The sequence below is a fragment of the Erpetoichthys calabaricus genome, chromosome 15 (genome assembly GCF_900747795.2).
Source record: "Erpetoichthys calabaricus chromosome 15, fErpCal1.3, whole genome shotgun sequence".
Classification (NCBI taxonomy): domain Eukaryota; kingdom Metazoa; phylum Chordata; class Cladistia; order Polypteriformes; family Polypteridae; genus Erpetoichthys; species Erpetoichthys calabaricus.
Genome location: NC_041408.2, coordinates 2,684,070 through 2,706,839, shown reverse-complemented (window position 1 = coordinate 2,706,839; position 22,770 = coordinate 2,684,070). Strand labels below are relative to the sequence as shown.

Genomic DNA, 22,770 nt, shown 5'->3' with positions numbered 1-22,770 from the left:
GAAGCTATAAACGCGATCGCACAGGATGTGCTTCGGAGAGTCAGGTCCGAGCTCGATTATCGCATCGATGTTTGCTGAGTAACAGGTGGGGCACACATTGAGTGTATGTAATCTACAGATACCATATGAAACTTTATGAGTTGATGAAACTGTAGCCTCAAAGGTGAAAGAATATTCCAATAAGTTTTGATTTTATAACCATTTAAATCAGTGAAAGGCAACCTTTTTTGAGTTACGGCGCACTAAGTCCAAAAATTTTCTTTCGCGGCGCACCTGAGGGACTGCACATAAATAAAGTCGTGACGACACAATCTATGGACAATCGCCAATAAAAACAGTTAATTTTACAAGTTTGAAAGACATTTTATTAATAAAGGAATCAAAGGATAAATCTTAAATTTAATTTAATGTGAACGTTGAGATTGTTTTTCAGCACATATGAGATTGATGCGAGGATCAATTTTCGAAAGACAGACGCGCATTTCCTTGTCGATCATTTGAAGTCTCCCGCGTTTCTTAGACTTCATTTCCGTAAGTGTTGAAAAACCTTGCTCACAGAGATAAGAGCTTCCAGTGAGCGAGATCTTCTAACAAGGAGAATTTTTAAGTCTCACGAGATGCGTTTTTGACGCCGCTGGTGTTGGTATTATGATGAATGGTGAACAGCGAAAATTTTAACTTGCATTCAAAATAAATATTCGTTTATTCAACAATCTGATTAACCGTCATCTGTTTTTCCAACATAAAATATTTTTTTTTAAACATCATCTTTTTAATCAACCAAAAGTTCAAACACACTAGCAATTTCAAATATTTTGCAAAAGTTTTCGCGGCGCCCCTAGAAAATTCCACGGCGCACAGCCTGACAGTGATTTAAATCAAGGAGTGTTTTTGTGGGCACCCTGTATAATCAGCATTCCTAGCTCTTCCAATTCATTCTGTTCTTTGACTGCACCCAAGGCTTCTGTTGCTCTACCTGCCCACAGTACCCATTTTGGCATGTCCACCATTTTCCTCTGTCTACACACCCCATGGCCCCACTTTGATCCTCTGATGTCTTCTTGTTTTCAGTACCGGCGCCTACTGCTTGTCTCTTGTGCACAGTAAAAGCACAAAATGGCCGTACTGAAGGTTGAAGCCTTAAGGCAGACCACCTCTCTCTCTCTCTCTCTCTCTCTCTCTCTCTCTCTCACACACACACACACACACACACACACACACACACACACACAGAGAGAGAGCCCTCTTTCAATTCTCCACGCCATATCGATGTTGTCAGACATCTCTCCAAGTTCACACTGCTTTATCACTAACACTCCTGACGGCCGTTTAGATGACCTGTGGACTAAGCTCAGCAGTTGCTCTGACACAACTCTAATTTATTATTTTTTTATCACTGCCTGAAATTAGTCTGTAATTTGAAATAAACAGGCAGCACAATTTAAAACGATTAGCTGTTTCAAACAAGACATGTTTATTCTTGCAATACAATGACTTGCTTATCCAGCAGGAAAATGAGCCTTAGGACCAGAACGTTGTAAAAATCAAATATGATTTACACGACACAGTCTGTGGCCTTTTCTCTGCTCAGCCTTAGAGAATTTATGTCTTTATTGGTTAAGATAGACAAATAAATAATCCTATTTGCATTTTAGCTTCACTCCATATTTGTCCTTTCTTTTTAGGAAAGACAGACTTACTGAAGTGTTAAGATATTTCCGAGCCTGAAGGGCCCTGCATCACAATGCACTGTTGTCTGTTTTGAAGCCCAACAACAAATGTCGAAATGCCTACAGTTTAAACAAACACAGCTTGGGGGGGGTCCAAAGGTATGCGGCATAGTGACAGCCACATGGACGTTACTGCGCAGCGGGCAGAAGCCGCTCTTACTGTCCTTTCCCTATCAAGGCTCCAAAGGTTGTAGCTTTGATTAGAGAAGACAGGATAGGCTCATATTCGGGAGGACGGTACGACAAGACCCCGACATCACATAACTGCAGGTGACACTAATGGACACGCTGCATCGATTTTTCTACCTTCAAGTCAATACGAGTTATTTAAGAAATAAATGAGTCAGGCGTCACCTGGGGACTCCATACTGACGCTGTGAACGCACACAAAATGTTTTAGTTTGTGTTTTTTGTTTTTATCTATTTACTCTCTCGACTTTAAATATTATTTTACAGAGTTAAATTAAACAATAAAACATGCACTTGAGGACACCTGTGAGCACATCTTAACACAAGGGCTTCTGGGAACATACTGCAAGGTATTCAGTCATAGAAACAGACACTGGGAGAGCTGGGTTCTCAGCGGACCAAACCTGAATTTCCTCTTAGTGGCCCTCAGTTTTTGGATCAGCGGCTAAAGGGCTTGATCAGCTTTTAGCTTTCAACGTAAACTTTCACAAGGTTACTTACAGTGGATCCAGAAAGTAGTCAGAGCCCTGCACTTTCTTTATTGTGTTGTAGATTTCATTATTGATTGTTTTGCCCATTAACCCACAACAACAAAGGGAACACGTTTTCAGAAAAAGATTTGCAAATTTATTAAAAACTGAAATCTCTCAATCGTAGAACTACTTTGTAGAAGCTTTAGAGTTTTCCTGAGATCAAGCTTGATTGGTTCATTTAATTAATTAATTAGTCTTACTAAACGTTTACATTCCAAGGGGAGTTCAGGATGCACTACAGCCATTTAGGGAAACGCAGGTTTAGTGAGGCTGAACTAAGACCACACCACCAGACTGACACGATACGCCGTGCATGGGGACCGTCACATTACTGGACAAAATACAACAAAATAGTAAAAAAAAAACAAAAAACACACAGAAACTGTCAGTTTCAAGAGCAGCTTACCTGTACGACAGCAACACTTCCATGTAGGACCCTGAACAACATGCATGTCTGGGGGGGGGGAAAGGAAGAGAAAGCCAATGCTAACCTGTTTCATAAAAATGAGCCAGGAGCGCCTCCTTCTCTACAAAACGCTGATAAAGCCAGTTGGTGAGTGGCTCTGTTTCTAACGGGACATCTTTAATTGGGTAGATCCTGTTGTGGACAGAAAAAGAAAAAGCAGCATTTAGAAGAAATATAAAGCAACTCCCCCCCAGACCCAAGAAGGAGCACAAGAAAGAAACCGATAAACGCAAACACCGTGAGTTCTTAGTGTAAAATGAAAGCCGTGTAAGGAGTGCGAGTATCGCTCAGCTGGCTGTATGTTAAAACGTAAGTAGAATATCAATCAATAAAAACTGAGGGTCAATCGTCTGAGTCGCCAATTGTCTCATAATTATCTCATTTGTGGTTTATGAGGCCTGCAGGTGCACTTAACACTCTCCTACAAGTGGGCTTCATCCGATGACACGGTGCGAACTCTGGAAACAAGTGGCTTGTCAACGAGAGCACACAACACTGTGGCCGGGCGAAAAGCGAGGTGACTCTGCAATGGCAGCCCAGGAGACACAAGAGGAGGGAATGATCAGGAAAAGAAAAACAGTCCACAGTCCACACTAAAACGTTTTTACTCAGGAATAAAGACGATGAAACAGCAAAGACCACAGTCAGGATTTTTACGATTCCTCTCTCAGACATACGCGTCTCAGCAGGTTCCGTTTTCATTCAGAGGGGCGTTTTCTGTTTATTTAACAATATTTCAGTATTAAATACCTGCGTGTGGGGCGTTGTGAGCATACGACTGGATGACTTGGTGAGAGGATTATGTCACATCGGACTGTTTGCTCTTGTCCAGTGTTGGTCACCAGTAAGTGTTGGATCGGTGCTAAGATTTACACTTTGGTATTGTTACCAGCTTTCAGAGCGTTCTGAAGCAAATAACGGTTAACGAAAACCCCCCAGACCTCCACCCCCCAAACTTAGGTTTTACTGTCTTGTTTTCTTTTGGTTTTGACAAAAATGCCAGCACCATACCAGTTTGTAACCTGGCTTCTTCTGTACTTTTTCAGCACCAGTATACCATACAGCCCTAGTCACCATGGACCACTGTAATATCAGAAAACATCAGATTAAAAAATGACACGAGGTAAGTGACATTTAAAAAACCTACCACTCTGGTTTTTAGGCGCCTGCCTGGGTTTTCACACTTAGTTCACTTCTTTTGTACAATGGAGGCCGCTCTTATCTGAGTGGCAGAATCACATCTTATCTTTATTAGCTGTCCTGCTCCTGGATGTGCACCACAGAGGAAGTACTGCAGTTTGAAAACACTGACATACGATTCAGGGATATAATAAATCAACCTGCATGAACATCCATCTCTAGACCCCTCATACAAACCACAAAATGAACATTTACGAAGAAAAGCTGTAAGGTGAACACAAAGTTGTACTTCGAGAAAGTCCAGGCAGACCCGACTGAAAAGCTCCAACAGGGAGCAATGCACGGTAACGGGAAAGATGAGCGGGCCTTGACCTGAAGTGCCACTTTAATGCGCTAACTGAGGAGTGACAGTGCAGCCGAGAGCCACAGGGCACACACAGTGACACAAAGTCACCTCTTAATTTGAGGCTTCTTCACTTCGTCTGTTATAAAAGGTCCTTCTAGTCACTTCTTTCTTATAGGGCTGCCTGAAAAGCCCCCTCATACTTTCCAGCAGATACTGGACTAGAGCCAAAGTTAAACGTTCCCTTCAGTCTAAAGCCGATTAGTTTTCTGGTTGCTTTTGAATTATTTGTATGGAGTGTATGAATTCTACACAAGTGGTCCATCCTGCTGTAAATGTGGGTTGTTCACCTGAACTGCCAATTCACCATCAGACAATCCTCTGCTGACTTAGTGCAGGTTATTTGCATTTATATTTAACAAACGGGACGAAAAAGTCACCTGTGCACATCCAAAGACAAAACAGTCATTACATAAATTTCAAAATTCAAAAATTACACGTGGACTAGAGGAGCTGAAAATGACGTAGAGCAGTCGAAATAAGCCAGGAGTTCTGTTTATGGCACAATTCAGACACAGACTGAGATAAACTGGCACTGGCCACAAACGCGTCACCGTGAGGCCTCCACAACTGAGACTTTGCTAGTGTGCCGTCACAAGTCAAAAACACTTTCACCTCTCGTGTAGAATTTGGTGCTAAATGAAGATCTCGAGATGCCATGGAGCACAAAGTCACATATTAAGGTCATGTCACATTAGACGACTTCCATCCATCCATCCATTATCCAACCCGCTACATCCTAACTACAGGGTCACGGGGGGTCTGCTGGAGCCAATCTCAGCCAACACAGGGCACAAGGCAGGAAACAAACCCTGGGCAGGGCGCCAGCCCACCACAACATTAGACAACTTGTCAGGCAATTTTCAGTTGTTGCCTCCATTTACATAATGAAGACTGGTTCTGTAGAGAAGACTCGCCCTTCAAACGGGTTTGCTTTGTCTTGTAGTCGTAGGGTGGGCTCTGTGAGGAGGACATGAGAGCGGACACCAGGGAGTGCTCGCCTGGAAGGTCAATGCACAGAATGCAACAACGAGGAAGAAGAAGAAGTGGTCTCCAACTGAAGAGAAGCTCATCTGTCTGATGTTTTGTGTTTTCTGTACCACAACAACCACAAAAAAAAAGGCAAAGACTGCGCTAAACTTGTCATACCTTCTTTCAACACTGGCTCTGTCAGGCAGCACGCTATTGAGCAGGACCGCGCTGCACAGAGTTGTCACACTGTCACTAAATGTGACATTCCCAGTCATGTAAACTGAGGTGGTCTGGCGAAGAGATGAGCAGCCGCAGTCAGCAAGTCTGGCTTACCCAATCATCAGACGTTACGTCACGTGACATCGGCTGTAGGGCTGCATCCTGGGTAGGCCGACTGAAACTGGCACACCATCCAGGGTGGAGGCTGAAGGCACTGTGGTGTTTTCTTTGACCGACTTTGAAGCAAAGTGGTGGATCTGCTTATCTTAATTTGATCCGCCTGAGTTGTAGTCTGTTGTAACGTTTTGTGTTCAAATCAACGGAAAAACATGGAGAGGACATCACATAAAAAGAGAAGAGTGGAGTCAAAGGTTCAAGTGAACAATACTGTAGGACAGACGATTACAGTGGATTATGTAGATATCAAAGGCACTATATAAGACAGAGATAGCTATGAATGACGATATTTTTATTTAATATAATTGTCAAATTACCTTTCTAGCAAACTGGAAACACAACCAGAAAGTGGAATACGTGAACTCTAAAAACCTCACTGAAGTAAAAGAGTACAACAGCCTGATGAGGACAAGATGGCCCTTAAACGTCACAGCCTGGTCCTGATCTTTAATGTCACACACACAGAGACGGCAAGAAGTGCAGAGTCTCCACAGTAAAGGCGTGGGGGGCACGAGATGTCGGCTCTAATTGTGCCCTCATGCCAGGAGTGTGCTGCACACTTCATGATAGACTCTCGCCAATTAGGGAAGTGCTGAGGTGAAGATTCAAGTTCAATAACTGAACAAAGGATCAGGCAGACAATAAGAGTTCATTAAGGCGACGAGAATCAATAAGCAGCCCCAAGAACTAATGAGAAACAAATCATTAGCCAAAAGAACAACTTCACAAATGCCTTCTTCTTCAGTGGCTCGTTTCGTAGTGTAAAACTGCTGGACTGCAAACCTGAAAAAGCAGCAGCTCTTTAAATACGGCAGCAGATTTCCTGTCATTTGCCGGAAAGTGAGAAGACACAGAATATCCACTCTCCGTGTGGACGTTTTCTCTTCTGCGCCTATGTGAAGGGTCACCTTCAGCTGGAGTCTGACAAGGACCGCCACGCAATGACGGCTCCTTCTTAGCCTCGGGCCACCGTCAAATGGGTTTTAGGGGGAAGAGAGACATGAAGAGGAAGGCCTCGTCTGAAAAGAAGCCCCATCAGTGCAGTACGGCGTTAACTGTTAATACACAAAGAGCCAGTCAGGCAGCTGACAGCCGCCTGGTCCGAGGAGCGTCCAAGTGAGCAGACTTGATCGACGCCGAATTCTGCAGACTATCATGGGGTAGATGTGGCTGGAAAATGGAGAAATGCTCAAGGCCTTTTCATTTATTTTTTTTAGTGGCTCAGACATTAGGCTTTCTGCTGGCTGAGGGTTCATTTCGTATCCTCGACTTGCTGAGTGACCACAAGGAAATGACTTGAGCGCCAACTGTAGAAAATAAAAATGCACACAAAGCAGAACAGGAAGACTAAAAGCATCAGCCAAACATACAATTGGAATCATCATCATCATCATCTTCCTTGATGTATGTATACAAGTGCTATCCAGACTGGCAAAAGTTCAGACGGACAGATATGAAAGGCACTCTAAGATAGACAGACAGAGCGATATAAGAAGCATTAAAAAGAGACAGAGATGTATAAAAGACACTACATGACAGACAGACAGACAAGGAGGAAAGGTAGCTGTTAACCCTTACCTACTCGCACCACCCTAAGTTCTCGCATGTTCTACTTCTTGCACCAATGTTGAAATGGCCATTTCTATGCACACTGTGAGGTTGTAATATAAAAAATAGGTTTTAACACTAGAATTACCAGAGTCTACGAAAAAACTCGTAGATCCGGCCCACCTTGCATCGCTTCTTAAATCCGTTCACACCTCTCCGCCAGCGTCTTTTGTCCTCTAAATGTGCTGATAAAAGACAAGCTGCCAGCAGCCGGCTATTCCATCCCCCCTCCGACTTAGAACGTGAGCAAACTTTTCCCAGCTCATGCCTTGATTGATTGTCTGGGAGTGAACTGGAGTTTTAGAGTTGAAATAATAGATTGCTATTTGGAACACACGCATTCCATGCGTGTACCGTTTCTACAGTAATCTGTGTAAACACATTGTTAAAACAGAAACTTTTTCATATTTTAGTAATAAATGTTACAAAATGTAGGCATAAACTATAGAATGTGTAAAGCCCGAGTTCCGAAGATCAAATAAACACTTTCACAAAAGCTTCACACACCATATAACAGCTTCCGTGGCGTAGCGCGCTAAGATTTGCCTCTCAGAGCGAGTAGCTTTTCTCTGCCTCACAAACATGAGTTCAATTCCCCGCTGGGGATAAAGTGTTACTTCTTTTTTTTCTTTTTAACCTCAAACGGACATAAAATTTGTAAATTGGTATGCACTGTCAGTTAATGAGATCGTTATATTTTCATGTGGGATGCTCCTTTTAAAATATTTTTTTAACAATTGAGACTGCAATTAACATGAACAACTGTCCTTATAACTTATTTTTTCAAGATCCGTAACACACAGACAGACCGAGCACTGCGTAATACAGAGACAGACAGGCAGAGATATACAAATAAACAGGGAAGGCACACGTACTGAAAGAAAAAAAAAGATCAACATGTGAGTTGTTCCTGCAGCACTGAATGAGCTCACGCGCTCTAACATCACCCCTCCATGATCTGACTCTCAACAGTGCAAGTACAGACACAAAACAAGTGTATGTGTGTACTGTATAATATTAACAAAAAGAGCAGCTTACTACTGAAAACGGCAAATATAGGAGTGAGTGGGGATCGAACCGGGACTCTTGATTACACTTGGTTTGCGTCTGTACTTGTGCTGTTACTTAGAGAGTCAGATCGTGGAGGGGTGACGTTAGAGCGCATGAGCTTATTCAGTGCTGCAGGAACAACTCACATGTTGATCTTTTTTTTTCTTTCAGTACGTGTGCCTTCCCTGTTTATTTGTATATCTCTGCCTGTCTGTCTCTGTATTACGCAGTGCTCTGTCTGTCTGTGTGTTATGGAGCTTGAAAAAAATAAGTTATAAGGACAGTTGTTCATGTTAATTGCAGTCTCAATTGTTAAAAACTATTTTAAAAGGAGCATCCCACATGAAAATATAACAATCTCATTAACTGACAGTGCATACCAATTTATAAATTTTATGTCTGTTTGAGGTTAAAAAGAAAAAAAGAAGTAACACTTTATCCCCAGCGGGGAAACGAACTGAAGTCTGTGAGGCACGGCAAAGCTGCTGCGCACTAAGAAGCAAATCTTAGTGCGCAGCTTTTGTGAAAGTGTTTATTTGATCTTTGGAACTCCAGCTTTACACATTCTATAGTTTATGCCTACATTTTGTAACATTTATTACTAAAATATGAAAAAGTTTCTGTTTTAACAATGTGTTTACACAGATTACTGTAGAAACGGTACACACATGGAATGCGTGTGTTCCAAATAACGATCTATTATTTCAACTCTAAAACTCCAGTTCACTCCCAGACAATCAATCAAGGCATGAGCTGGGAAAAGTGCGTTCACGTTCTAAGTCAGAGGGGGGATGGAATAGCCGGCTGCTGGCAGCTTGTCTTTTATCAGCACATTTAGATGACAAAAGACGCTGGCGGAGAGGTGTGAACGGATTTAAGAAGCGATTTAAGGTGGGCCGGATCTACGAGTTTTTTCGTAGACTCTGGTAATTCTAGTGTTAAATTGCGCATGTTTTTAATGTAAGTTAATGCCATATTACTGAATAGTATGACCCAGTCTAGGACTGTCTGAAAATAAACCTGCTCCACTTCTCCAGTGCTCATTCGTCACCGGTCACACTTTCGTCCACTGCAGGATTTGCACACACGTCACACTTCACTTGTCGAATGTTTTTTGCAAGAACATCTCATCGTTGCCATACATACATTTTCACTAAGTACTGGCGCGGGGCACCAAATGCACCATAAAATAAAACCGGCTGGGGGCACACTGGAGAGACACTGGACTGTTGTGAATCAAGCTGAGGATACATGGCGGGTGCTGCTAGGAGGTTCAAGTAAAAGGACGCTGGACAAAAACAACAGATTGGTGTAGAAAATGCAGCAGCGCGCGTAGTTAAGGGTTAAACTAAAGCTCAAAAACACCCCCCCCCCCCCTCAGATACACACAGGAATGACAAACAGGCAAAATGGTGTGACCTGGCTAAAGTCAAGTGAGGCTGGCGTGGGGTCACATGGTCTGTTCAGCGTGGCCGGGGTGCCAGTCCATTGTTTTACTCCAAAGCTGCAGCTCCCTGGTGTTATCTGTGACATTTCTTGTTAGACTGTAACACATTTTCTTCACTGCACTTGTCAAACTCACATAAATATTACAAAAAAAGCAGCTTGAAAACACGCAGTCAGTCCGTGCCATTTTCTAATCACAGCGATCCGTTTTCTGTATGCGGTCGCACGTGTGTGTCTGGGGAGGTAAGCAGTTCCACCCCAAGATGACAGGGGGCACCAACGCCAACAGTGTCTTCTCTTTACCCCAATGCTCCAAGAAGACTCTGTCCCTGCTGATACCGGTGCTATGAAAAGGGTCTGCCCAGGGAAGGTGGCGTCAAGGTTCGACCCACCAACGAGAGCTCCGACACCCCTGCCAAGATAACTTACTGCATGGCTAACACTAGCCATATATGCTTTTAAATTTTGCCGCTGGATGGCTTTACTTTTATTATAATTAAAAGGCTCACCTTAGTCAGGCCACGTCACAATACGCATGCATGCCCCTTTGAATGACCACACTTTTCTTGGCTTTATTCAGGTGTTCTTAAGTTCCACCAATAACAAAATGGAAATGGAACACCGAAAAATAAGCGCGACTCAACCACGTGGTCTGAGAGGGGCCTGCTGCAAGGACATCCCCAGTTACGTGTGTGTTAAGGCGTCTGTGGAGCACCCAGTCCTCAGTTAAGGGTTAACCAGACCACCTTCACACCCCCGGAGGCGGCATGCGTCTTACTTGTACCCCTGCATCAGTGCTCTGTGTGCTGGCTTTGAGGGTGTTCCTCTGCTGTCACTTTGTCACCGATGTCCTTCTGCACAGCAGCTGTTCATTTCTAAGTGTATGACATGCTCTCTTATGGACGCCTTTACACCACCAGTCACCACACCCTCCTGTTCTGTACGTTCTTCTTTTCTATCAAGCCAGTGAAACACAAAATATATTTTGACGTCGTGTGGAAAATGAGCCCAGATGGCTACGCACCGGTCATCTGCTCCGTGTGGCTTTGTTGTGTTCCACTCCGTTAAAGAGGCAGTTCTGCTGCACTGGTGCACCTATACAACAAAGACAGTGAAAGACCCTGAGACCACAATAGTGCACTGCAGCCTTCAGTCAAAATGTGCCAGACGAAGCTGAATCAGCCAGCATGAGACGTATCCCAGCTCGGCCTGCCTTTCTAATAATCGTCGACTACAACACTTAAGGGTAAGAAAATAAAAATCAAGAATTAAAAGTGTAACTAACCCTCCGACTGAATTAACACGGCGGGCCTTTTATTTACAGGGCCTCATGCCTGTCCAGAGGCACCAGTGACTCTTCAATTAATTACATCCATCTTTGGGTCTCCTGAAGGTCAAATTGTTAGTGTGCTTGCCAAGTCCGTAGCTGCTTTATAAAATAAGCCCACCTCGAGCATTCTATAAATCATGCTATTGAAATAAGCAGAAAATGGTGGGACAGCAGAGTAGCAGGGAGTTTCAAAAATATTTTACGGTTCTTAAAGTTCAAGGTGGCCAAAAAACCCAAAACACCACCGCGCATAACCAGCTGTACCGAGTTCAGGACCAACGTCCGAAGAATCTTTTTGATCTGAAACATCCACCTGCCTTCGTTAAAGTTAATTTAGATACTACAGACAAAAGACAAGACCCTGTTCTCAGTGCGGTGCCATTTCATTCCAGGGTGCAGCACACACACGCACGCGCACACAGCCCACCGTGGTGGTGATTCAGTGCAGCCATAGCTGGCTGCTCGTCTTTACAGAGGCCTCTCAAACAATTCATGTGAGAATGCGGAGAAACATCCCGTCCAAAGATTCACCAGCCTACAGTGCCATTCACTCACCCAATAAAAGACACTGTGAGAACAGAAGACGCCGCCGCCGTGTCATAATACAAACAGACGAGAGGACACAAAAGTGCAGAGCCTCCATCAAAAAACAGCAGCAGACCTGGAGTCGAATCACAGCCCACCGATATCCCTGAAGGTTGGGTGCCCGCTGTTACCAACGTTCACTCAGCTCTCTCTCACTCTGCACTTTTTCCTTATTATTTAACTTTATGTGCCGATTACCAGCAGTAGCATCGTGACATAAATGTGTGCCTGTGGTATAAGCGTCAGCCCCCCGCCTCGCGGTTTTAAGGTGTCGATGTGAGAAGACCTCAGCACAGGGACTGCAGACACACAGAATGAGATGCTTCTGCTGTTCTTCTTCTTCCTGTTAGGTTATCAGCACATCAGGAGTGCCGTTTTTAGTTCAGCCTTTATGGCTAAGTCCTCGGTGGCTTTCCTGGGGGGTTGTCCACAAGGTTTCAGGAACTGGGAGCGCTGCCAGAGAGCACGAAGGAGTACAACACAAAAGCTGCTTTGTGGTGTTCACTCAAAACAAAGTCACCTTCTGTACCCGAACACCTGCTCATTTATCACGGCACCGCAGAGCGCCACATGTTGGACACGCATGTAAGAGTTTCACTTGACAGGACGACTCCAACTGGCACCATTTTACACCGTGGCAGCTTTAAGTAGCCAAGTTCACTGCACACTGACTGTGTGGTCGTGCAGCCGTCATCGCACAGATCACTGCTTGACGCAGGTCTTCAAACGTCAAGGCAAACCTTCAAAGGGAGTTTGTTTCTTCAGCACATTGCCTGTCCTCACACCGCTGCCATCACACAGCTAAAGCTAGCCAATGTACGTTGATGTGCTGAGACACCCGGCCAACTCGCCTGAACTGGCCCTGCTGTCCATTCAAGCATCGAGGGGGTCACATCAGCGGCTGAGGAGCGGGTTGCAGCACAAGCACCAGAGCTCTACGCCGACGGGTTGAAGAAGTTCAGACGACAAAATAAGAAATGTGTGGAGCTCAGGGGAGAAACGCTGAATACATGAAATGTGTTAAAACTGCAGCTTGTTGTTTTCCCCAAAAGGCCAAAGACTAACCAGCTCCACCTCGTCGTCCCCCATTTTCATGGCTAACTACATTTGTTAATGACGGCTCTCGACATCCTAAGTCTCATCAGAGAGCATTTGTTTGTTTCTAATTGCTACAAGTTCCCTTTTTGGTATTCCATTAGATATTTGGATTTGTTTACTTCTCATGGGTCGATGTGAGCAGTTCTCTCGTTTTAGACGTACGGTGACTTGACGTGAGCAGAAAGACACAGCCAGGGAAGTGTGAATAACAAGCAGCACAGTCAGACTATGGGGACAGGAAGGTGACAGTCCCAGCCACTGATCACATGACTGTGTGCACACAAGATGGCTGGCATCATCTCGCAGTCACTGCCCAGTCGCTAAAGTGGTAGAGCAGACGTTCATTGCACCCAAGGCAAAATCAGCCAGCTGACGTCCTTCTGAATACACGAGCAGGTCAGACTGGCGTCTCTGAGCTGGATTTGCTTTGGTGGGAGCCACAATGCCTCAGGCTTCATGTACAAACTGGTTGGGGGTTTGATGGGATCCACATTTACCGTCAGTAAAATGTAATTTGATTTTTTTGCAGAACAGTAAAACTTGCTTTGATGTGTTCTGGATTTCAGTTCAGAAGTTATCTGCACAATCCCATGTGTTTAATCCAAACTGACGGGCTGCGTGAGGCTCACTGGACTTGATTTTCCCACTGATGTGTGCGGTTCGGGTTTGGTCATCGCCTTTCTGGTAAGTCAGTTTGTTCTTATTAGTCAAAAAGAATAAAAAAAAGGCAAGTGCACCTTATAGTTCAAGTTGTACACACACAAGCCCTGACATTACGGGGAATCTGACACTCCAGGGTTCAGACATGGCAGTCCCAGATAAGAAAGTAGGAGGACCACCGCCATGTCCTGGCCCACAATGCACTGCCTGAGCTGTCAAGTGGAGGATTCACAGCTTCTGTCAGGGGATTCCAAGCTTATCAATTTCTTCTTCCTAGAAAGTAATTCCCTTTTTTTTCCCCAATCCATCCAACCTCTAAATATTTTGCAAGCAGTCATTAAGTGCATCTTGTATGCTTGTAAAAACTTGAATCAGATATGTACACTGATATTTTTATACACACATACATATATCTACAGTATACACACACATATATATATATATATATACAGTATATACACATATATAGGATTAACCAATGGAGCAGGTTCAGCCCGTTGGTCTTGATTGACAAGTCATGAAATCATCAGGACTCAAGGCCTTCTGAAATAAACACGGAAATGTCGCCCTGTGAAATTCAAAAAATAAGGCCATCCATATTACTAACCGAGAATGGTAAACCGGATATGGACGCAGGGACCTGCCCGTGGACGCAGGAGACATAGTGCGCAGGCGCCACACAAAGCCCCCCTCCCCAGAGTGAAATGGGAGAGACTACGAACCGTCTGACATGCCACAAACCAGGCAGGCACGGCTCCAAAAAGAAACCACTCGATTGACCGAGCTACAAAGTGAAATGGGAAACACCACGGAGTCCGCAGTGGTCCACAATGCACCGCATGATAGTACGGAAGGAGCTCCGTATTAACAGTGGGGGGCCCCAGAGTGACACGGGCGGACACTCCGTATTAAACGTACGTCATCCTCACACGTCCAAACTATACAGCATAGGTGGATCACATTACAGTGATGCATTATTGACAGTACAGTAAAGATCACAGTATTGCAAACAAACGGAAATTGGTACTCGAAAAAGGGAGAATATAATCACCACGGACCAGGTGTCGTTGAAACAAAAGCAGGATAAAGTGAGGTCAGAAATAAAAGACAGAGTAGAAAACAAAGTAAAACGTCATAAAGAGGTTAAAGAACGGGGCCAAACACATGGAGAGCAGGTTACAGATGATGAAAACTGGAATGCAACAGCTTCAAAAAAACCTAGGCACGAAACACATGCACAGCGAGGGACAGAATATAAAAGCAGAAAAAAACGACAGTTAAACATCCACACCACACAGCGGAGGCAGACCCGGAAGGTGCAGGAAAGTACGAAAGGCAAAGGCACCTACACAGCATGGTAAAACCCGACATAACACGGAAGGCGCAGGCGTCGCCACCATATTGTGAGCGGCACTACTGCGTAGTGAAGGCGCAGGCGTCGCCACCATATTGTGCGTGGCACTACTGTGGAGTGAAGTTAGGAATAATGTGCTGCTTGGGATCGTACAAAACGCTGAACGCGACCTACCTGGATACGATCAATGTACGCAGGCACCTACAACACGCGTCTGAAGTTGCGGAGTCAAAGCGGGCACGGGTTCAAACTGAACGAGCTCGACTGACGGATATACGCCTACAACGTGCGTCTCAAACCGCAGAAGCAGGGCAAGCACGGGTTCAAAACAACGCAGGTTCCTACAACGCGCGTCTGAAACTACGGCTGCCCAGCGGGCATGGGTTCAAAACGCCAGGGGTAGGCGAGCGAAGCGAGCAGGAGACGGAGCCTCCTCGTTTTGAAATAAATCATGCAATACTTAAATACTCAATTGCTATCTGCAATGTTAAGCCAAAATAAAATGATGACGCTGTATATTTTATAATAATTGGGCAACTTTTCATAATAATAACAGAACTTTTTTTTTTAATTACATATTTGACAATTTGACTCATTTTATATGAAGCGCTGTAATCTTGCATGTGATTATTTGTGCCATTTTATTTATTTCATTTTGGCACAAATGATATTCCACTGAAGTTTCTTATGGAATTTAAAACACACAAATGTAAGTGGGCACTAATTTGTGTCTAGGATGAAAATGTAACAAATCCTGCCCTGTCAAGTGCCCCGTCTAGCCCACCTAAAGGTCTGGACGTCACTGACAGACATGAAAGGCACCCGACTGACTGTACGACACATAGATAAGACAATATGAACACAAACCCCTCATTGTCTTAGTCACTCTCTTTGCCGTCCTGACTTTTTGTGCACTTCGTCTGGCTGTTTGTTCACACGTAGGCCGAGTAACTAAAGAGCTTTACAAGCGACTTGGCAGCAGACCTCGAGCTGGTGGACTCCTGGGGTTGATGTTCCCAAGATCTAAACTCCGCTTTTCTGCCTACCGGACTTCAACCCCAGCAGCTCACCCAGATGGTCAGCCTGTGCAAATGAGCCTCATGATGAGCAGACGTCACATTCTTAGAATTAAAGAGGCCACCGACACAGCAGCCTAAGAAATGCCCCAGTGACATTGGATAATAATAATTGTTTGCATTTATATAGCGCTTTTCTCACTACTCAAAGCACTCGGCAATTGCAGGTTAAGGGCCTTGCTCAAGGGCCCAACAGAACAGAGTCCCTATTGGCATTTACGGGATTCGAACTGGCTACCTTCCGATTGTCAGTGCAGATCCTTAGCCTCAGAGCCACCACTCCACCAATACAAATGACTTGTTAACAGGATCCGGGCAATATTTACAGCACAATTTGTCCTTTCACTGAATGGACTTACCCATAATGCCTTGTTACATAATTGTCAAGCAGCTTTGTGTTCACAGGATAAATTAATTTAATCAATTTATGAAAGCACAATCTGAAATTTGCATTTAAATAAATAAATAAATAAATAAAGCTCAAGATGCAGTCTGTGGTGCAGGGATAAAATTTACACTTCACCTGGAAAGACGTCATGCAATCAAAGTGAGCTTCTGTGTAACCCGCTTGGCAGGGCTGCTGCTGAGATCTGAGATCTTCTGAAAGAGAAAAACCTGCCAGACGCGATAAACTTCAATCATCACCGTCATTTTTGTCCAAAAGTCAGTGACTTCCAGATTGAGAATGCCATTTCATGTTAAATTATTGGTTTATTCATTAATTTTGATTTGTCAAAGTCCCTTCACTAATCTAGCCTGGGTGCTTGACTTTGTTCAGCTCGTTTGGTTAAAAGTGGTGACTGACGAGGACGTTTAAATCCATTCTCCAACTTATAAAAGGGAGCATCAGGTTGGAAGAATCCACATGCATTATGCCACTCTGCCAACTTGCTTCCTCTTACTCCTTTAATTAACCACACAGCCCGGGCACACTTCAGTGATATTCGATTCAACATCCATCAATTCATTCTCAAATGCCGCTTATCCAGAGCAGGGGCAGCTGAAGCCGATCCCAACATGCCAGGCTATCACAGGGCATGCCAAATTCACACTGCCAATCTACCTAACCTGCAGGTACAAATCAACGTAAGATAAATGTTACCTTAAAGTCTTCTCTCTGGCTCTCGGGGTGCCAGACGTGTCGCATGGACTGCCTTCAGGAATGTCGTTTCTAACTTTCTGGGCAACAACAGGCTACCAGACGACATGGAACAGGTTGAAAGTCTGCTCCGGGCATACAAGTCAATGAGCTGCAACATCTCACTGAAGATGCATTTTCTTCATTGCCGGTTGAACTTCTTTCTTCCCAGCTAACCTCTGTGCCGTGAGCGACAAACACAGTGAAAGGTTTCGCCAAGACATTGCCAACATGGGAAAGTGGAGCCCGTCTATGCTGGGAGACTGTTGTTGGAGACCGATACGCAAAGCATCGCCAGTGACTACAAACCAAAATCTGCAGCAAAACACTTCTAGTCTTCTCTCATGTTGCTTACGCTGCAATGTCGCAGCGGAGACGTTACGATGTTAAATGTGTGATTGCAGCTTTCTTGAAAACCCTACGTGATAGAGAGATTACAAATACATATCTGTCTTCAGTGTGTGAAAATATATTGTTTCACCAAACATTGCAGAGGAAACGAGCTTTCCATTTTAAAATGACAATCAAATGCAGGATGTCACTCAATTGGTCACCTTGCTAGTCAGCAGTGTCCGGTGGTCCCCTGTGAACGTGACTTCTGCTCCAACTGTAAAGACCATCATATGAATCCTTCATACGTGACACACCTGTCCCATGTGACGGTCATGTGTCACACCTCACTGAATGATGTCACTCTGGTCTGTAGCCTGATGTGATACAACAAGTCACACACCCAGTAGACAAGTAAGAACAAATGAATTACGTTTAAGTTCTCTAAACTACGGGGGCCTGCACTGACAATGTTAAATCACGGCTCTCCTGTGCTGAAAGCAGAAGTCTACTACAAGAAAGTGACGGCACGGCATGGATTTTGCTCCTGTTTTTAAAGAGGCTCAGTTGAGATGATGATGATGATGATGCAAAGACTTCAGCCAATACTAAAAGCGTCTTCTGAAACAAGCACAAAGACAGAAGTGTAGTCAGCATGCTGCCGGTCTGGCGGTTGTCTCATCTAATAAATGTAGCGGCGCTACTGGCTGTTCACTTATCATAAATTAAATCTTATTTTCCCTTCCTTTAACATGAATGCAATTTTCAACGGCTTATTAAACCCCCAGAGAAATACCGAGAATTATCTCAGTGAGATTACATAAAATACACAGGACTCAAACACGAATCAAGCTGCCATTAATCACGGGCTATCATCCACATGCTGTTGTTAACGCAAGAAATGAGGCAACGTTATTGTGGCATAAATCAAAAAGAAACAAATAGGAAAAGAAAGTAAATACAGCATATTTGTAAATGAGGAACAATGAAGAGACAAATCCATTTTGTTTTCTGTAATCTATACCATTACCATGAGATAGTGACAAAGACAGACAGGTGGATCTGAAAGGCGCTATACTTTATAACAGACAGACCTTCCTACTGCCACAGCTGAATGCCACCCATCATGGTGCCACTCTCCAGTGCCGTGATAAACTTCACTGCAATCAATAGAAATCCCGGATCAGCTGACCTCGTGCCCTCCTCGTCTTTCCTATTGCTTGGCATAACATCGAAGTGCAGTAAGTAAAGAACAGCAAGCGTTTCATTACCAGCGTGGGAATTTCTACTGGCTGCCAATGTCAACAGACACAACCAAGAAAGGCAGCCGGCGAAGTCTGCACTACACACTATGAAGTCCATCTGAAGAACACCAAGGGGGTGAACAGGCTCAAAGCCGTACATTCGTGAGGAACAGTCGTCGGGAGAAAGTTCTAGACAGTGGCAGCCATAACACCACGTGTAGCTTTAGCAGCAGCTGGACTGGAAGGCTTGAGAACAGCAAAGAGAAAATCTTATCTGGCTCACCGGTTTTTAAAAAGTAAGCAGTCTTGTATGTCAACAGCAAAGGTTTATGGGAGCTTCCTTATGTGACAGCAAAGTGCAGCAGGGGACCCAGCCAATGTGCAACGTGATCACGGCATCTACGTCCGGCTAAGCGGTTCTATTTTGACATTAAGAGTTGCCACGATGACAAATGGCTTCAGGATCGAGAAAGGTGAGGCAGCAGTGGACTCTAGGAGGGTAAGTTTGTGGCTGTGCCCCATGGCTTGTTCGGGTTTCACACCGTTGACTATAATGTGACGTAGAATTACACACTAAAAGATGGCCTCAGCTTTCCCAGTGGGTGATTTTTGAAAACAGTAAACTGGTGCTCTCAACGTAAAACGGATTGGCACACAATAATCAGCTCAATTGATGCACACACAAGAGCAGTAAAAAAATGACACTTCAGTTACTCTCATGAAATGAATAAACGCACACACACCGCCAGGACATCCATCGCAAATCCTCATCCTGTGTCCCAGTGGAAGCAAATTACTCCGTTATTAAGTAATTCACATGGCACAAAAACAACAAGCAGGGGCCCATAATAAAGCCATTACAAGTGTGGGGCCGGCCGTCTTTCGTTTTTACATTCCTGCGTTAAAACTTTGGAGTCATCACAAATTTTTGCTCCCTTTAAATTCCCTACATTAATGCACACAGGAGAATCCCCACCTAAAATTGTTTGTTTTTGATCTGCTACCTACCCGTCAAGTTTGTAGTGTTGGCCAAGAAAATCTTTAATCTCACGTTTTATGGACAGCAGAGATCACAATCTTCATCTATGGTGACCAACGTTGGACAACAGCAAACAATATAGAAATATCCATGAAAAAAAATAAATAAATATTGTATTGCTTGTGTCGCCCAATCCACACATCAAGTCACCCAGTCACATGCTCACAACCTTTTACAAAAATCTTATTAAATGAACCACTTCCAGAAAAAGCTCTTGTGCACAAACATTTGAACTGAAGCTTGTCCTGGACCATCACTACAAACTACATGGCGTGAGTAGCATAAGAAAGATTTTTGGGGTAAATTAGTCCTTTAACTCCTACATAGGTAGATAAATTAAAAACAAAAAAAAACAAAAAACTGCATTAGGTATGTTCAAAAAATAAGGATTAAATTAAATTCACAGCATTCTACATAAAGCTCAAATTCACACACTGCTGATTAGAAATAAGTCGTATGTATAAATAACCCAGCTAATTAAACCTGTTAAATAAATCCGTAGTTTTCACAAATGTGAAAGAAATGACTGGATTTACTGTAGCAAAGGTGAGAGGTTTTTCACCAGGCTTCACACCCCTTTGTCAGAAAGCGTTTGCTAAAATAAGGGAAATAAAAGTTGCCCTCAGTTAAACTCGCATCATTTACCGCTTAAGTAGAAAATGAAAATGAAATCAAGTGTGCCATAGATAGATAGATAGATAGAGATAGCGTAGTTGGCAGGATTAGATAGATAGATAGATAGATAGATAGATAGATAGATAGATATAGTATAATTGACAGGATTAGATAGATAGATAGTGTAGCTGGCAGGGATGGATAGATAGAGAGAGCGTAGTCAGCAGGATTAGACAGATAGATAGATAGTGAGTGTAGTTGGCAGGATTACATAGATAGACAGCCAGCTGGAAAAACAAGGACCATCAAATAAGAAGTCACAACCCACAAAGCGGAACCCGAAGGGTGAAATTCATTTCAAAAATACAAAGATTAGTGCTGAGCCTCCGGCAGTTCAGGAGACCCCCATAAGGAGGACAGACCGTTTAACGCGATAGACTCCCTGGATTTTTATCCAAAAAAGTGCAAACAGAATGTCCAAATGAGCAAATTCCAGTCCTTTAAAAGCTGCCTTGTGGACTACAAAGCGACTCAGGGGCAATCTTTTTGTTTGTTGTTGTTTTTCATTTTCTACACTTTTGTTCAGGAAATGGAGGGCTTGGACCCCCTGTAGTGAGGCAGTTAACCAGCGATTTAGGTCAGGATTAGTGTACAATGAGGCACACACTTGAGAGAAGGAAGACACAAGTTTTCAAATGTGCCGTTTCTGCTCACTAACTGTGGACACTGGCAGCGTGTCGATCAGCACATGCAGGTCAGAATTTCACTGGCGTCTGCACAGGTGACAGTAAGGACCCTATGGTCCTCCTGTGTGTGATGTCAGTCTCTTCTAACCAAATGACATCGCTGTTGGTGGCCTGCAGAACGGCCCCTTTCAAGGTCGAGCTAATCACGTCGGGAATTTGGACTTTTTATTTTTCATCTTCTGACGTGCTGGCATCTTGGTGAACCACCAGTTTCAAATTTGAAGCCATCGCTCCACGGCACTTTCTGCTGCCCTGCTCTTTATTGTCTTCTTTATTCTTTTCTACCTGTTGGCAGTTTCTGTAGCTACAAGCCAAGTTACCAGCCCATTTCTTTTAGGACTTCTTTGCACAGCTGAAATGTGTTATTGTGGTGGCACTTCCCTGGATTTCCCTTTGAAAAAACAACAACAATCAAAGCTTTCAAGACTCGTAGACCACGCTAAGGTCACACAGCGAGCTTCACTTAAAGCAGCAGTGCAGATGGCTGAAATACAAAAGCAAAGTTGGCCAATATTTACAATCGCAACATGCAAGTCCAGGAAGCTTGAACTTCAACATACAAATGTCAAAAAGGTTGTGTTTTCTGGATGGAGTACCAAACAAAATGAAAAGCAGACCCTCTAAATGTGTCCCAAAGGCCAAGTCAGCATTTTTTTTTTTTTTTTTGTTCTTTATTTCGTCTTATACGATTTCTCGTATTAGAAATTTGTTAGTTTTCGCATACCCCTTGGGGTCAGAGCGCAGGGTCAGCCATTGTACAGCGCCCCTGGAGCAATTACAGGTTAAGGGTCTTGCTCAAGGGCCCAGCAGAGTAGGATCTCTTTTGGCAGTGACGGGGATTCGAACCGGCAACCTTCTGGATACCAGCACAGATCCTTAGCCTCAGAGCCACCACTCCACCCCAATTTGCAGACAAGTGACTTGTACGCCTGCTAATTCAGAACATTCACAAACACAAGGACACAAACGCTTCACTTTGTTCTGCTCACTAGTATTTCCTTTGGGATTTCTTCAGGTCTGACACTGTTAATAACAATAAAGTTCATTTCTTGTGCTAAAAAAGCTTACTAATTTACTCTACATTATGAGAGTGTATGCACTGTATGTAGAAATTGAAAAACCAGACACGGTACTCTCAATGGTGAGGCCAAGTCTTCATGCTCATCTGGCACACCACCGTCAATCTGAGAAATGAAGACAATCAAATCAAGTTACCCAGCATCTGTTTATGAAAGACAAACATCAAGCTTGCAGTCATCTTCATCCCGACTATGTTAATATTCATGTGAATTCTGTAATCATAAGGCATAATAACACCTGTCAATTACCGTCACGTCAAGATAATGCCAGGAAGTGGAGAGCCGTCTGCCTCGCTCAGTGGTAGTCCATTCCAGCAGATTCACAGGTCAACATTGAAAGCAGAAAATCAGTAAGGAACCTGCCTCAGTCCTCTCTCAGTGCTCGTCACAGAATAAACGTGAATGAGCCCACCATTAGTAGGCCCCGCATTAGTCAAATCAGTGCAGGCTGAATCAGCGCTTGTCCTGACGAGGACTCAAGGCCCAGTTTCATGGCCGAGGTGGCCTACACATTCAGTTCGAGGGTCGCATTATGGGCGTCAC

The 22,770-nt window shown here is 43.9% G+C and overlaps 1 protein-coding gene across 1 annotated transcript in view; it reads right to left on the bottom strand.

Moving 5' to 3' along the window:
- Window positions 1–22,770, bottom strand: part of lpgat1 (lysophosphatidylglycerol acyltransferase 1) — a 104,484-nt gene that overhangs the window by 5,908 nt on the left and 75,806 nt on the right. The window contains exon 7 of the mRNA XM_028820912.2: window positions 2,944–3,050. Coding sequence (XP_028676745.1) covers window positions 2,944–3,050 — 107 coding nt within the window. The remainder of the gene's footprint in view (window positions 1–2,943; window positions 3,051–22,770) is intronic.